This window comes from Coloeus monedula, assembly GCF_965178545.1.
Source record: "Coloeus monedula genome assembly, chromosome: Z".
In the NCBI taxonomy this organism is placed as follows: domain Eukaryota; kingdom Metazoa; phylum Chordata; class Aves; order Passeriformes; family Corvidae; genus Coloeus; species Coloeus monedula.
Genome location: NC_138822.1, coordinates 18,283,221 through 18,298,329, shown reverse-complemented (window position 1 = coordinate 18,298,329; position 15,109 = coordinate 18,283,221). Strand labels below are relative to the sequence as shown.

At 41.1% G+C, this 15,109-nt stretch overlaps 1 protein-coding gene across 1 annotated transcript in view; it reads right to left on the bottom strand.

Annotated features, from left to right (window-relative positions):
- The window catches only part of MAMDC2 (MAM domain containing 2), a gene marked incomplete at its 5' end in the record, with an annotated part of 55,021 nt that extends 40,288 nt beyond the window's left edge, over positions 1–14,733 (bottom strand). The window contains 2 exons of the mRNA XM_082300955.1: positions 14,445–14,558; positions 14,703–14,733. Coding sequence (XP_082157081.1) covers positions 14,445–14,558; positions 14,703–14,733 — 145 coding nt within the window. The remainder of the gene's footprint in view (positions 1–14,444; positions 14,559–14,702) is intronic.
- Between the last annotated feature and the right edge of the window lie 376 nt (positions 14,734–15,109).

The window sequence follows — 15,109 nt, the reverse complement described above, 5'->3', positions numbered from 1 at the left end:
AAGCAAGGGATGCAACATGCATTACAAATAAAGCAACAAGGGACAGATACTCATATATATGGTTATTTCCTTGTCTTTAAAACTGCTCTATTTTATTTTATTTTTTACTGAACGTGGTTTTTTGTGTTAATTTGGGTTCCTTTTTTTCCATGCTGGCTGTTTAAGAATCTGCTTTAAAAAAGAAATCAAAGTCTTCTATAACTTTTATCTTTTGCAAATAAAGGAATTGCTTCTTTGTTACACTTCCAACTCTTGAGGCAAAATATAGCAGTATTAGCAGTTAGGAAGCTGGCCTCAAGAAATGCCCATGGTTGTCCTTTCAATCCTTTGTGGAGGAAAACTTCTCTGCTTCCCAGCTTTTCTGACACCTGTGACCCAAGCTGCTTCAGTAGAATATAGACCAACTTCAGCAGGGCTGAAGTCGGGAGGCACACAACAAATGTTAAACCTGCTTTCCTCCTCTTCATCTCCACACCACACAAAGCCCAGGCAGAGAAAATTAAAGAAAATTAAAAACCCACAAAGCTTTACTGAAAACAGATCTAACTGGATAGCTCAATCTCTGGTAAGAGAATACACCTGTAGTTACTTCCTTGTAACTCACTCCATAACTGTGGCGTCCCACCCTTCAGGGTAAGGGAGTACGCAAGATTCTCTCCTGGTCAAAAGGAATGAGAAAAGTCAGTGAGTCTGCAAAAGCTTACCAAGTTTTGTTAGTAAATTACACCCTTGGCAAGGAAATTCGTGTGTTTGTCTCTGACCTCCTATATAAGCACACAGCCATGGGTTTTGGATAAAGGGGTAGGGTGAAAGGGAAGAGAGAGAGAGATGTTAATTAAAGAGGTGTAGAGAGAGAAAAGAAGAAAGAAAAACATGCCACCTCACTGATGCAGCTGGGGTGTCCAGGGTCCTGGAGGTGTCATGTACCCAGGCTTCATGGACTTACCTTCTCACAGGTAAGTTTTCCTTGCCTTGGAAATAAATTTCTTGCCTTCTATGTGAATCAGTTACCACACACCGTACATTCTTTCAGACCTTTATGGAAATGGCACAGAGGGCTTTAGTAGTTTTTGGTGGTCTCGATTTCCCCCTACAGCCCATACCCTCTTCTTGGCCTCATTTCTGTGTCTGCACTGTACTGTGTTGTGCTTATCTCCACATAACTACTATCAAATATTAATGCAGTTGCGCATTAAGATGGTGAGATAGGAGAATAAAGCAATAAGTATAGAGTAATTCATTACCACTGGTGTTTTAAAAGACATTAATTTATTTAATGTTAGTTGAAAACTAAAATGATGTCATAACTGGAGAAAACAGCAAAACCAATTATTTGGAGATTACCTATGTAATCAGATTTTAATTTGACCAGGGAATAATTTAATGAAGAATAAAAGTTTGGAGCTGAACAAACCATCTCAGGCTCCTTTCTGATGCTTACTGAAGTTGTCACAGCACTAGTCCATTCTCCATCACAGCTTATGGCTCTTTGGTTGTGGATGCTTGCACACATGTTGCTGACATAAGACCATTGGTATTAGCTAGAGATGATGGGCAGCAGAAGTGGTTGATAGAGTCCTGATAAAGGGCTCGATATTTCATCATTTTTGTAGTTCTCTCAGCTTTCTGGAAAAAAAAATTATTGTTTGCAATATACTGCTATAAAAAGTTGGAAGAGATAAAGTGATTGAAAAGCAGAGCCATGGCTTCTGGCTAAATTTTAAAATTCCATGCTGCATATCAATCCCTCTTTGACCTGGACTTCCTCAGCATCCTTTTCAACAGATTTACTGTGGTCTAACTATTTGATGCATTCATGGCTTTGGACAATCTAGCACTCCTAAACTCTCATCCAGCCTTTGCATGGCTGTTGCCTGTTGCCTTGAGGTACCTCAGGGGACAACAGTGACCACAGGAGCAGTAATGGAAACCCTGCAGAGATTCCCTGTGCACACCATATAACCTACCCAGCAACACGTGTGCAAAATGCACAGATTCCCTGGCCAGGTACAGCCTGTGAACATCTCTCCTCAAAAGACCTTACAGGCTGCCTTCTGTTAGGTTAGAGCAACATGTTCCTGTGAGGCCCCTTCCATCTGCCTCCCTTCCCTGCCAGGGGGTACGCTGCAGTACAAAACAGCTCATAAACACACTAGACAAAATAAGATGGTACAACCACTGAGTTAGAAAAGGTTTCATGAGGATGATTCAGCTAGTGCAGATGTCCAGCAGGCAACAATTCCATTTTCCAGCAAGTTTCAAAGATAAAGTAGGTTTTTTTATTCTTTTCACAGAATTGTTTAAATATTTTCAGACTGCAGACTTCTGTTGAGACTTCTTACTGCTCTGGGCTTCAACTTTCTCTCTCATAGTGGACTAACCTGCAGCTCAACTATAAGCACAGCAATGAAACTCTCTTCTAGATGCATAACTAATAGAAAACACAAAATGATCTCTCTCCAAGAAAAAAAAAATTTAAAAAACAGCGCAAAATCTAATCAACCATGAAAAGAGAACTTTTTAACTAACAAAAAGTATCTAGCTGACCCAGCACAGGAAAAGATTCTCATTCCTATGTTAGTAAGGGATGACTGATCATGTAACCTCATTTTTGGCTTCAACACCCATCAGCTGTGAAGTCTACTCCAAATTTATATAAAAACAAACACTAATTACAGCTTTCTGGTTTTTACCTACATGTGGTAGTCCAAACTGCACATACCACTCATCTTATTTCCATATAAGACAACTTCACTGTGCAAAGATCTCTCTTCTTTTTCAAACAAACTAGAGTTACTGCCCTAATAACTCTCCAGTTTGACACTCAGTTTAAAATAGCCACTAGAAGTGGCTATATTTAGAGAACAATCTGGTATTGGTATAAAGCCACTCAAGCACATAAGCACATTTTTTTTCCTGGCCAGGAAAGAAATCCCTCTGCAAAATGTCTAGTAAGAATTAAAATGTAAAGTAAGGACTATATAGGAACTAGAAAAGATTCATTCATTTGAATTCCTCCTCCCTGTTAGTGAACTTCAACTAAGCTTCTAAAAAGCACAACTTAGATTAGCACTGCCTAGCTATATGCATGCATATTTAAAGTGTTAAAGGTCACCCTACTTGAAATGCTATAAAAAATATCTTAAAATGAAGCATTCCTATAGCTACATGTCAGTTTTCAAGGCTGTCTATGAATATGTTAATAGCTGACTGTAACTACTGTGAATCTCAATATTAAGCTGCAGATGCAGACATTAAGAAAACCAGTATATTGACATGGACTAGAAAACACACTTTATTCTATATAGTGTGAGAATTTATAATTGCTTTTGCCCGGAATATTATCATGTCTCTAAGGCCTACCTCTAAGGGAAGAAAATATCGAATATATCCAGTTTTCTTTTAAAAAATTATTGCTACTATATTTGCTACACTTTTAAAATTCAGATACCAGGATGGTTGCATTTGCAGTTTGCTTTTGGGTATGTCTGTGTCCTCTAGAACTCAAGGCAGACTTTACTTTCCTTAAGAACTCAGGAATCTACACAATCAAAAAGTAGTTTACACTATGGAAAACCATATCCAAATTTGTTCACAGCTATGAGAGTAAACTAAGCTGTAGCTTAAAGCCAGAGCAGAAATAAAAGTTCCTCATTTTCTTGCATTCTGTATTGAGTATATTTTCTGAACTGAACTGTTAAGTATGACACCAAACTGTCAGGCTCTATAATGGGAAATTATTTACTATAGAGTAGAGGCAAAATAGGAAAACAATGGCATTACTCCAGTTCTACTACAGATTCTCACTGTTGTTCTACTGTAACCATACAGGACAAAATTGACTATCACCTGACACTTGGGTACACAAATATGATTCTCCTGGGATAACAAATATCTCAGGAAGATTGTGAAGCATGAAGAAATGTGTCATCATGTACCTGGTCTGCTGGCTCCAGCTCCTACATAGAGCTTGTAAATGTTTGTGGTTGTTTGCTGTAAATGTTTGTGATTGTTTGCCACAAGTGTTTACATGTCTAAGGCAGCAAATACACTTAGCAGTACACCAGGCATCTGGCACTCAGGGGAAGGAGAGAAGAAGGGATTTGCTAGGAGAAGACAACAGCATAAATACTGATAATGAACTGCAGGTCAGCTTGAGGATACATGGCTTGGGAGAATTTAGGACTCTATTTCCCAAACAGATGCAAGGGAGACAGCACAGACATCTACATCTGTTTCATCACTTGCCTGAATCTAGTCTGATGAGCTGAGAACAACTCAGAGTCAATATCCATTCATTCATCTGCCTCCCTGCTGACTCCAGTAAACAGTGATGCCAATTTCTGTCAACTCTCTCATATGGCCTAAAATGAACTCAACTCACTTTGGCCAAACAGCTGCAAAACTGTGGTCTCAGTCGAGGAGGTTCATGTGCAGAATGATGTGCCAAGAGTGATTAGATGGAGCACAACTATTTTGCTAAAAAACTTCTTCAGGATAACAACCGTGTCTAAAACAGAACACATCAAAGACAAGCTTTCAAATGGAAATTACTTAAAAAGTAGGAAATTATGAAGAACAGATACTGTCACAAAATGCATCAGAGTGCTGTACACTTTAACCTATCTGCTTCCCATGAAATTCTGCAGCCATGAGCATTAGAAACATTAGCTACATGCAAATCAAGCCCCAAAGACACCAGTAAGTAGCAAGTTCTCCATATCCTGCTTACAACTAAGAGATCATCTAACGGCATCTACAACAAACTCATTTCTTCTCTTGCATGAGGGTGCAGAGATACATACATATAAATGGATCAGGCATCTACACATAACATGTGACTGTTCTGTTTGATTCTTAACTTTAAAAGGAACCAGAAATTCTTTTATTCTTTTACTGTGTGTGAAGATATCTCTGAAAGACCACTGCAAGTAGGGCTTTTTTAACTTTCAGTCAAAAATATGAAGATATCACAGAATAGTTGGGGTTGGAAGACACCTTCAGAAGTCATCTGTCCTTACCCTGCTCTGTCAGGGCCACCGACAGCCAGTTGCTGAGGACCATGTCCAGACAACTCTTTAGTATCTCCAGGGACAGACACTCCACAGCCTCCCAGCCACCCTCACAGTGAAAAAGTGTTTCCTGATGTTCAGAGGGAACCTTCTGTGCTTCAGTGTGTGCCCACTGCCTCTGCTCCTGTCACTGGGTACCACTGGAAAGAGCCTGGCTCTGTTCCCTTTGCATTCTTCCTTCAGGTACTTCTATTTTTTTTCTTCTATAAACTTCCCCCTCAAGCCTTCTTTTCTCCAGGCTGAACAGTCCCAGCTCTTGCAGACTTTTCTCATAGGAGAGATCCTCCACTCCATCATCTTCATGGTCCTTCACTGGGGCCTCTCCAGTATGTTCATGTCACTCTTGTACTGGGAAGGCTGGAATTGGACAAGGCCAGAACTGGATAGAACTCCAGACAGGGCTTCAACAGTGCTGAATGGAGACGAAGGGTCATTCTTGAGCTGCTGGCAACACTGCTAATTCAGCCCAGAACACCATTAGCTGCCCTTGCCACAATGGCACATTGCTGGCTCGTGTCCAACCTGGTGCCCACCAAGGCCCCCAGGGCCTTTTCTGCCAAGCTGTTTCGAACTAGGCCACAATATAAAAACATGGAATGTTCTCCCGAAAGACCCTCCAGTGCTCACAAGTCTTGTAGTATCCATAAAGATTTTAACTCAGAAGTGACTTTGCCTTACAGGTACCTATGAGTTTGGTTGGATTCTTACAGCCAGACACCAACCTCATCATCTAGCCCTGGAATGAAGAGACAGACATTAAAGTGGTGTTTGCTGCATTCCACAGTTCTCTAACCCAGAGAAAGCAGTCATTCCACCTGCTGACTCCAGCCTTCTTCAAGGGCCTTCTCAAGTTGTACACATGATAATTTGTGAAAAGAAACTATGTTACAGGCTGGAAAAAACACTGTTTAGCAAATGTGAAAGAGGCCTGTGAAAGAAGACACATTTTCATTGCCAGATGTACAAATGAATTAGGAAGTACATGGGACAATTAAGGTTCCCCATCTATTTATCAGCTGAGGATTTCTACTGCAAGCAGAAAGTGCTTTGTGGAACACTTAGAATTTTATTGACGTGTTTACAGAGTAAATCTAAATTTTGTTTAGTGCATTAGAACATGATCTTTAATGTTATTATTAGAGAACAGGGAAATCTTCTGCTTACTCATAGATCAGGTATGATTGTCTGGCTTCTTTGCCTTCCAGGCATAACATTTTGCCACAAATGCATTAGCATTTTCCTAGGCACCACTGTCATGCAGAAGCCTGCTCCAGCCTTTTTGAACCATGAGGGATAGACAAAGCAACAGTCTTACAGTATTGATCAATTGTCAGTGATATAACATCCAAAAAATAAGAGAATCTGAAAGACAGAGAATTATTTCCTTCAATAAATTTGCATCTCACTATGATTTTGTATACAACAGCTGTAACCTTCCATTTCTGTAGCTCTTTATGTATTTTTAATACCAAACACAGTTTGTGGGCCAGGAACTTTGAAGAAAATTGTCAAGTCACAACAGTGCCTCTTTAAACTTTTTAATGGTTTGCTAATTGAAAACTGTGAAGACTCTGTTTCCTAAAACACTTTGACTAATGTTTCCAACGGAGATCTAATTACCATGATTCATGATTATTTTCATACTAGACTCACAAGGTTTTCAGAACAGAGCAAAATGTTAGTAACATGTAGCTCATATTTATCAGAGAATATATCTATTTAAAACAGCATTCAAAGTACACCAACACAATTACTCACACTCTTAGAGTAGTCTCAAATACTGATCTTGAGCCACATCTGGCAAAGGAAAATGTGTTGGAGGAACAGCCATACTGCGTAGAAGACACTCTCTTAAGGAAAGAGCACTACATTGTTATGTTAAATTGTAGGAATGTTTGGCTTGATTATTATGTGAAGAAGGACTACAATAATCACACTTTAACCTCTGCCTGTCTAGAGGCACACAGGGAAGGATGGGACAAAACATGCTTACTCTTTTCAATGGGAGCAATAAAATTCTTCAAATTATATAAAGCATTCTAAGCAATCAAAGCATTATATAAAATTACATGGATGACTATGGCCTTTTATCTGGCCTTCAGTAGCATAACTGCTAAAAAGTATTATTAAGACAGTAAAAACTCAAACATTAAAAGAAAATCTCTCTATTTCTTAAAAGTATATTTTCTTGAGATGTAACCATAGAAGATTTGACCCTCTTTCATAAGCTTTAAGTTTAGTCAAGTAATTACAGCTTTGCTTGTACTGCTCTTTGCACACAGTGGCTGGGGATGAAACATCTCAGAGGGTAATGTAATGGGAGAACTCAAAAAAAGGGAACAAACCAACTAGTTGTAACTGGTCTGGACTTACTTTTTCAATAAACTTCCAATGCTTCTACTTGATAGCATCCTATATAACAAGAATATTAGGGCATTTTCAGGCTGATTCTATTAAAATTTTGAAGTCTGTACCATGTGCAAGGTGAACAAGTCTTCTTTACTAGTAGAAATGCTTCTAGAGTGTCTGTGATCATCCTTTCAGCACAAGTGCAAGCTTACCTTACCTCACCGCAGATCTTGACTCACGTTGGATCTTTACCAAAATTTATAGCGAAAATACCTTTCCTTCCCTCCAAAAAATGAACTGGCAAATGATTGGCTTTCCTCTTCATTTTTCAAGATGATTACACATATAGTGTAATAGGTGCAACAACCATGAAGTACTGCCTGACAGCGTTTTACTAATAAAAAGAAATCATGACATGCCTGCATCCTGAAATTCCTGAAAGAAACCTAACTTCTGCTCATTTGCATCTTTCATTCTTTTTCAGAAAGCAATTCAAAAATATTTCTAGCAGTTTTCAGCAAGTGTTTTGCATGATTGTACTGGAATTTTAGCAAACTTCAACCACATCTCCAAGGTCAGGGGTTACATGCAAGTGATTTTTTGACTGAGGTGATTTCACCTCCATCACATCTCCCGAATACTCTTTTGCCCTCCTACAGCTTTTGCTTTTTTTTTTTAATAGACGTGGCAAATTATCTATTTTCAGGTTTTTCATTCAAAACAAAGTCCAGCCTATTGTCAGAAGTGCAAGGTATATTCAGTAAACATGAATTTTCTCAGGGTCATCCTCCCTCTCTTGTGGCCAAATTCCATGGCTCAGTGTAAAACACACTACAGCAGTTGTTGACTCTGTAAGCTCTGAATCAGTAACAGCTGTATGTGAAAATAATCTTATGAGAACATTACTATCCTGTGGAGAGGAGGAATGCTTTGAAACTCATCTCTCGTGCAGTGACTCACTGATAACAATTTAGGCTTTGTTTGTTCCCCGGCTGCAAATGGAAAGGCCAGACTTATCACAAGTGTCATCATGCCTAGGCAACTGCTGCTGAAGCCCTTGATGGACATAAAGTGCTCTTGGGCATCTTATTTTTGCACAAGATCTGCCTCTGAAGGTGGGGAAAAAAGATGCTAATAACTGTAATGTGGGCATAGTTCAATAAAAATGCTATTACCCAGAAGCCTAAGATGGAAGTTATATGGGCAAGCAAAATGTCAGATTTCATACTGGGATCAGCAAGACAAGGGGTAGGCTGGAGCAAGATGGAATGCTACTCACACATGGTGCTACTGTTAAACTGCCAGTGACAGACTGAACAGGAAAACAGCGCAAAAAAATGAGTTGCTAACACCAGAGTGGTGGCTAAGTAGCCAAAGTCAAGTGCACAGGAGAAATGGCACCAGAAGCAAAGGAAAATGAGAAGAACATGAGATTCTAAGCATAAAAGAAGTGTGTGAGTCAGTCTTTCCTTCCCCGCTCCTCAGGAAGGAAAGTTGTCACTCCAAATTCAATTACTTTGGCCAGGAACACGAACATTTAAATTATCAGAGCAAGGCAAAACAGACTATGTGGCAATCTAAGGGCTTCTACCCTCCATCAGACAGTTCTTGGTGCAGAGATGCCCCAGCTACAGGTTTGGAAGACCCAAACCAATATGCTCCCATGGCAGGGTGAATTTATCAGCTGAGATCTTGCCAGCAAACAAGCACTGTGGTATGCCAGCCTGGTTCTGCTGCAGCTAGGTACAAGCTGGTGCAAGTCTCCTTGATTCGCAAGTATACAGTGATCTCACAACAAACATGTGAGACCACTTGTCTCATCTCAAGAATTGTACAAAGCCAGCAATGTTACAACTTTTTTTACATTTTCAAATTATGTATTTCCAATGTACAGGAAAGTACTGTAGATAGATGGAAAGAAAACTAAGTTCAAATGTGCTAATTTATTTGCCAGTAGGTTTGTGACGGAGCACTACGTGTTCGCTGTGCCACAAAACGTAAGATCACCAATTATCACCTGCTTCATTACTCTGCATATTACAACCACATGATGTGACATTCAAGATCAGAGAGCTCAGATCAAAAGAGGTCAGTTTTAAGTCATATGGCACAGCTGTAAATACAAGCTATTTAAATGGTATGCAGGCAATGTTTAGATTTGAGATTCCTTATGCTGCTGCTCTCACGCCTGACTTATCTGATGGCCTCCAATAGCTGTCCTGTCTCTTGAAATTATTTTCCATATACTTTTAAGTGTAGCTATGTGATAAATATGTTTCAAAAGACACACTTCAGTTTCCTGAAACTGTTATTAGAAGATGTTGCTTGCTCACCAGCTTTCCATAAATTGTAATCTGATAGATGCCGGTTTGGAGTGTATCACAGGAACAGTGTCTGAATAATGTGGCAAGAATAGGCATATGCTTTAAGGATAAGAAAATAAGGCCATATTTGTGTGTAATGTAATCACTCTTCTGAGTGAAATCTCTCTTTCCATTCAAAATACTGCAGAAACAGAAAACATTATTAAAACCCCTGAAATGTGTGCTATTAAAATATACCCTTGGCAACATGAGATACGAAGTAATACACATTTCCAGAATTTTAGAAGGAAGGCAACACACACAAAAATATGCATTTGAAGCTGTCTATTACCCTATGAGAGCGAAGTGCATACAGCTGTATCAACTACCAGTTATACCTTTAGTATTTCAGTGCCACAAAACTCATTAGGCAATGCATAGGCACATTTAACAATGATCACTGGCTTTTTGGAGCACATTGCTAATATAAACAATCTCTCTTCCCTATAGGTTGCTGTGGTAATGGACACAGTTTCTTATCTAGTGCCTAAATCCAGGCAAGCAGATGCAGCATAGCAAACTCAATTAGGGCAGATGTAAGCTGACCGCCAAAACGCACATTATTTTTAGCACTATTAAACTGGTCTGTTAGAGTGAAGGGCAATAGAAAACAAAACATACACACAGTTCACACAAGTCCTGTACAGATATTCTAAGCAAAAATGTAAATGTTGCCTAGAGTCACAGAAAAGACATGCCATAATTATTGTGTCTAATGAAATTTATCTGTAATAATGCTGTGAGCAGGATGTTCTTACAATCAGGTTATGGCCATCTCTGTGCCGGACATGGGTAAGCGGAATGCAAAAAGTGCCCAAACCTAACACTTCAGAATGGCTGCAATTGACCCAAGGCTGTGTTTCCTACTGCTGTTTTAAGTGGGTCTGCAAGGTTTTATTTATTACTCTACTCAGGATTATTGCCTATTACATACAGCATCTTCCTTTGTTTCAAGGACCATTTTGCATTTACAAAGTATGTCTGTCCTCTAAAATAATTGTGCAATTTGGTTAAAGAAAATCTCAAGATTATTTGATGACTCTTACACTGCACCGTTTGACAGTATGTATTAGAATTAACTGGTATCTCCCTTGCCACACATACACTGCTGATAAAGAAGTAAATTCCTATGGAAATCAGCCACTATACATCTGCAAAGCTTTATGCCCCAAAATAACTGGACATGAACTCATGCTCTATACACCTGCAGGTGTTAGTAGAACCAACATGGTATTCAAACTTCTCAACTAGCTCTAATTACTACAGTAGCAATATGTACAGATGTGATTTCTAAATTTCCTATCCATTGCTGGGTCCAAGAGTTTGATCTTTGTCTTATATTCTGAATGTAAAAATAAATTATCTGTTCAGAGGCATCATGAATGCAAGAACATTTTTGGGGGAGTGCCTACACCTCTGAAATGAAAGTGGACCATTGTCCCCTTTATTTATGTCTAGGAGCAACTCACATAAAGCTTTCAGATCTTATCACTGGTAACATACAAATTCATCTGTTGCTCATTTCAGAAACCAGGATCATATTACAATGGTCTTTTCCTGAGCAACAACTTTACTGTTTCTTGTGTAGCTGGTATCCTACGAACACATGAAGCACAACATGTTGCATGGGGTTTCCCAGCTTACACTGAAAAGAGAACTGGCTCATTAAGGAACATGCTGCCTCAAGCCTGATGCTGTACTTACCCAGCCTGGGCCATGACCTCAGTTGGGTGTGCTTCTCAGCCATAACCAGGCTCACTAGAAATTTATATCCACAGTTTTTTCTGTATTTTACATTTTTCCTTGTATGGTGTTTGTCTGCTAAAATCATTATAGTTCTAAAAGGCAAACACTGAGCTAGCCAGTGACTGAAAAAGCCAACAGTTGAAAAAAGCACCTTGATATACTCGATGGTCCTATTCCAGAATTCAGAGTCATGTGAGAGAGCCTGAAGCTTACAGAGGGTTTCACTGAAGCAGAGGTTTTATGGGAGCACAGGTCTACTGGACAGATGCGTGAATTGTTTCTTGTGTGGCTGCTCTTACAAACTGCCACTTCACTAGGGCCTGATTTGCCAGTCTTGAGTAAAGCATTTAGGAGTGAAACAGCTATCCATTGTAGTATTGAGTATTTTCTTTTGATTTGTACTTGATTAAAATGGGCCCTAAAATACCAGTTACAGGTATCAAAACTTTAGCTAAAAGAATAAAAATATTTTCAATTATGAAAATTCTAAAATTAAACAAAAAAAAATCTTGTATGCTGTAACTACCAGAACACTAATGAGAATCCAGAAACATTTAAAACAGCAGCTGAACCTTAGAAACATATTCATTTTAGTGTGACTGCATAGCTGTAAACAAAAGCAAAACTTATTCTCACATTCTCACTTATTCTGGCCCACCAGAAGATACTGGCTTCCTTGGCAAGTGGGCAAAATACTTTCAAGTATGGAGTGGAAATTCCTGGGCACGGTTTTAGTTATGTTTACATCACCTTGACAGTTTGGCACAAGACTACACTACTGAGAGATTTATAAGATGAAAGAACTTGCACTGCAAGTCAGATAATCCCTATAAAAGACCTGCTGAATGTAATTCTATACTACAAATAACATTTTAAAATAATAAAGCAACTTTGAAGCAATGCAAGGAGAAGTGGAACAATTCAGAGCTAAGCTGTCTCTCCCATTTTTGACTTCCCCTGTTGTCCCAGTAAATTACCACATATACATACGCTGACCAGCAAACACCAGGACACAGTGCTGCCAAAAGGAGCATGGTTTTAGGAGGCAAAAGAATGAAAGAGCATCTAAGGAAGACTAGTTTTGCACACCTACTGTGTAGATTTGAATGAATTATTTTCAGCTAGATTTAGTTGTGATTCTTTGAATGTATTTCTGAAGAGACTAATATAATACCTTGTGTGCCAAATGTTTGCACAGAATGTCTTGCTATGATCAAATTACAGACTGCAGAAAAACTGTTCATAATGGAAATGCTGACAGAACTATGCCTATTACAAGAGCTGGCATACCACATATTCTACCAGAGTATTACAGTTCCATTATGTATCTCTGAAAATAAGATGTGCAATAACAGAAGCTGTGCAGCCACTGGTATGTTTATGTTTGTACAGAAAGATCAAACTACAGTAACAAAAATTGCATTCTGTGCACTGAAAAAAGCAGGCTGCTGCTGATCCAAACCTCTGGTTAAACATCCTTGTGTCTTGAAGCACTGTAGTGTGGATGTGCACAACATGATGCACACCCATTTCTGCAGATATTGCTCCCAGCATCTCACAGTCCCTTGGAGCTGAATCAATACCACTACCACTACCCTGTAAATCACAAGGAGGAAGTACTACTTTGCAGACAGATGGACTAAGAGGGCATGATGTCAGGAGGCATAGCTGGGTTAGCAAAGATGGTTACTAAATTTCCACTAGCATCTTCAAAAATACAGTAAAATCTTTGTATATTTAAATAAATAAATAAACTAAGAAATATATATCAAATAAATAAGAGGAAAATCAAGTATTTTAATTATGACATCCTTGCAGGCTTTTCTGAGTGAGCTTTTTTTGTACATTCTCAAAGCCTACTAACTAATTTAAAAAGTAACAATGAAGGTGACTTCTTTTGCATAGATGATAACTGGGCACGAATCAGGAGGAAAAAAAATCTTTTTCCTCAACTGAGTGACAAGCGGAATACAAAACTGGACCAGCCAGTTTTGAATGGAGCACTGATTAAGGGGTTCTGAGGGGGTGTCTATCTCTTCATATCTGTACTCACCTCTTCATTATTCTTGGCACCTGTTTTAGTGCTTAAAAACTAAAACCACATAGTCCCTTTTTCTGTGTGAGTACAACTTTCACTTCATGAATGACAATTTGGTGAGCACGTAATCAAAATTAAACTATTTCATTACCCAGTTACAATCATGCTGTGTATACTTTTGTTTAGTCTTTTGGTATGTTCATGTAGTTTCTCTCAAAAATTGGAGCCCACACTGAAAACTTACTGAGAATTAGTTACAGTTGCAGGGAAACTCTGTGCAGTGACTGGATTTTGTCCTCTTTTCAATAGCATTAAGTCTTGTAAGTCTAATACAACTTACTGAAAGACTTTTTCTGTTGAACTGAAGGTACCATAAAATGGAGAAAAGTCTTAATTGAACATGTTGTAAAGATAATCTTGCCAAAGATTGCCTTTTGCCCTGGAAATGCATCCACTTTTGGAGTAGAACCCAAAATATATTTCGAAAAAAAATAATGCAGCTTAATAGGTATGTGGCAGCTGTGAGGTTTTTTTTAGAAAGATGGTTTGATAAAAGACACCTTTTCCCAACAGAAAGAACGGAGATTTCCGAGGCATCCTGCGGAAACCTGCGGAGATACCTGTGCCGGGGTTGTGCAGACGCCTCCCGCAGGGTCTGCCCATCACCAGCTTAGGGGACTGCCACCCACACGGGAGGGACGCGACGGCGGCTCTTCCCCGGGGAAGCCGAGCGGCGCCGCCCCGCCGGCAGCAGCGGCACCCCGAGATGCCGCCGCCCCGCCGCGGGGTCCGGCAGCGCCCGGAGCGGGGTCCGGCAGCGCCGGGGAGAAAGGTGAGCCCAGGGGGAGCTGCGCCCGGGGGCGGCAGCGCTCTCACCTTCCCCGTGCAGCGTCCAGGGCAGATGCGCGTAGTCCCACTGGTAGCCGCAGGCACTGTCCTCGAAGGTGCACGACCCGGGGAAGAGCAAGGCCGCCCCGGCGAGCCGTAGAGCTGCAAGGACAAAGCGAGCCCCAATCACGGCGCGCCCGACCCGGGGGCCGCGGGCTGGGGGCTGGGGGCTGGGGGCCGCCGCTGCCCCCGGAGCAGCGCCCGGGCGCGTCCCGGGCGGGCGGGAAGGTCTCCGCCGCCGCTTACCGTGCGCGGCGAGCAGGCAGAGCCGCAGCATCTTCCGCGCCGGGAGCCGGGCTGGCGGCGGGGCTGAGCGCGGCCGCCCCGGGGCGCGGTGTGCGGCGGGGCTGAGCGCGGCCGCTCGGCACCCCGGCGGGGCGCGGGGAGGGCAGCGCGGCCGGGCAGGCGGGGGAGGGACGGGGAGGGCCCGCGGACACCGCGGGTGGGCGGCCCATCCCACTCCGTCGCGGAGTGGGGTCGGCCCCGGACGGTGGCCCGAGGCCGGAGTGGCTCAGGCTGGACTGCCCTCCAGAGTGGGGCGTGCCGCCTCCTCTCCGGGCAACCTGCCGAAGAGTATCACCTCCCGCACGGCGAAAATGTGTTTTCTTACGTTTAAGTGGATTTTCCCGCTTTTCAGCTTGTGCTTTTCTGCC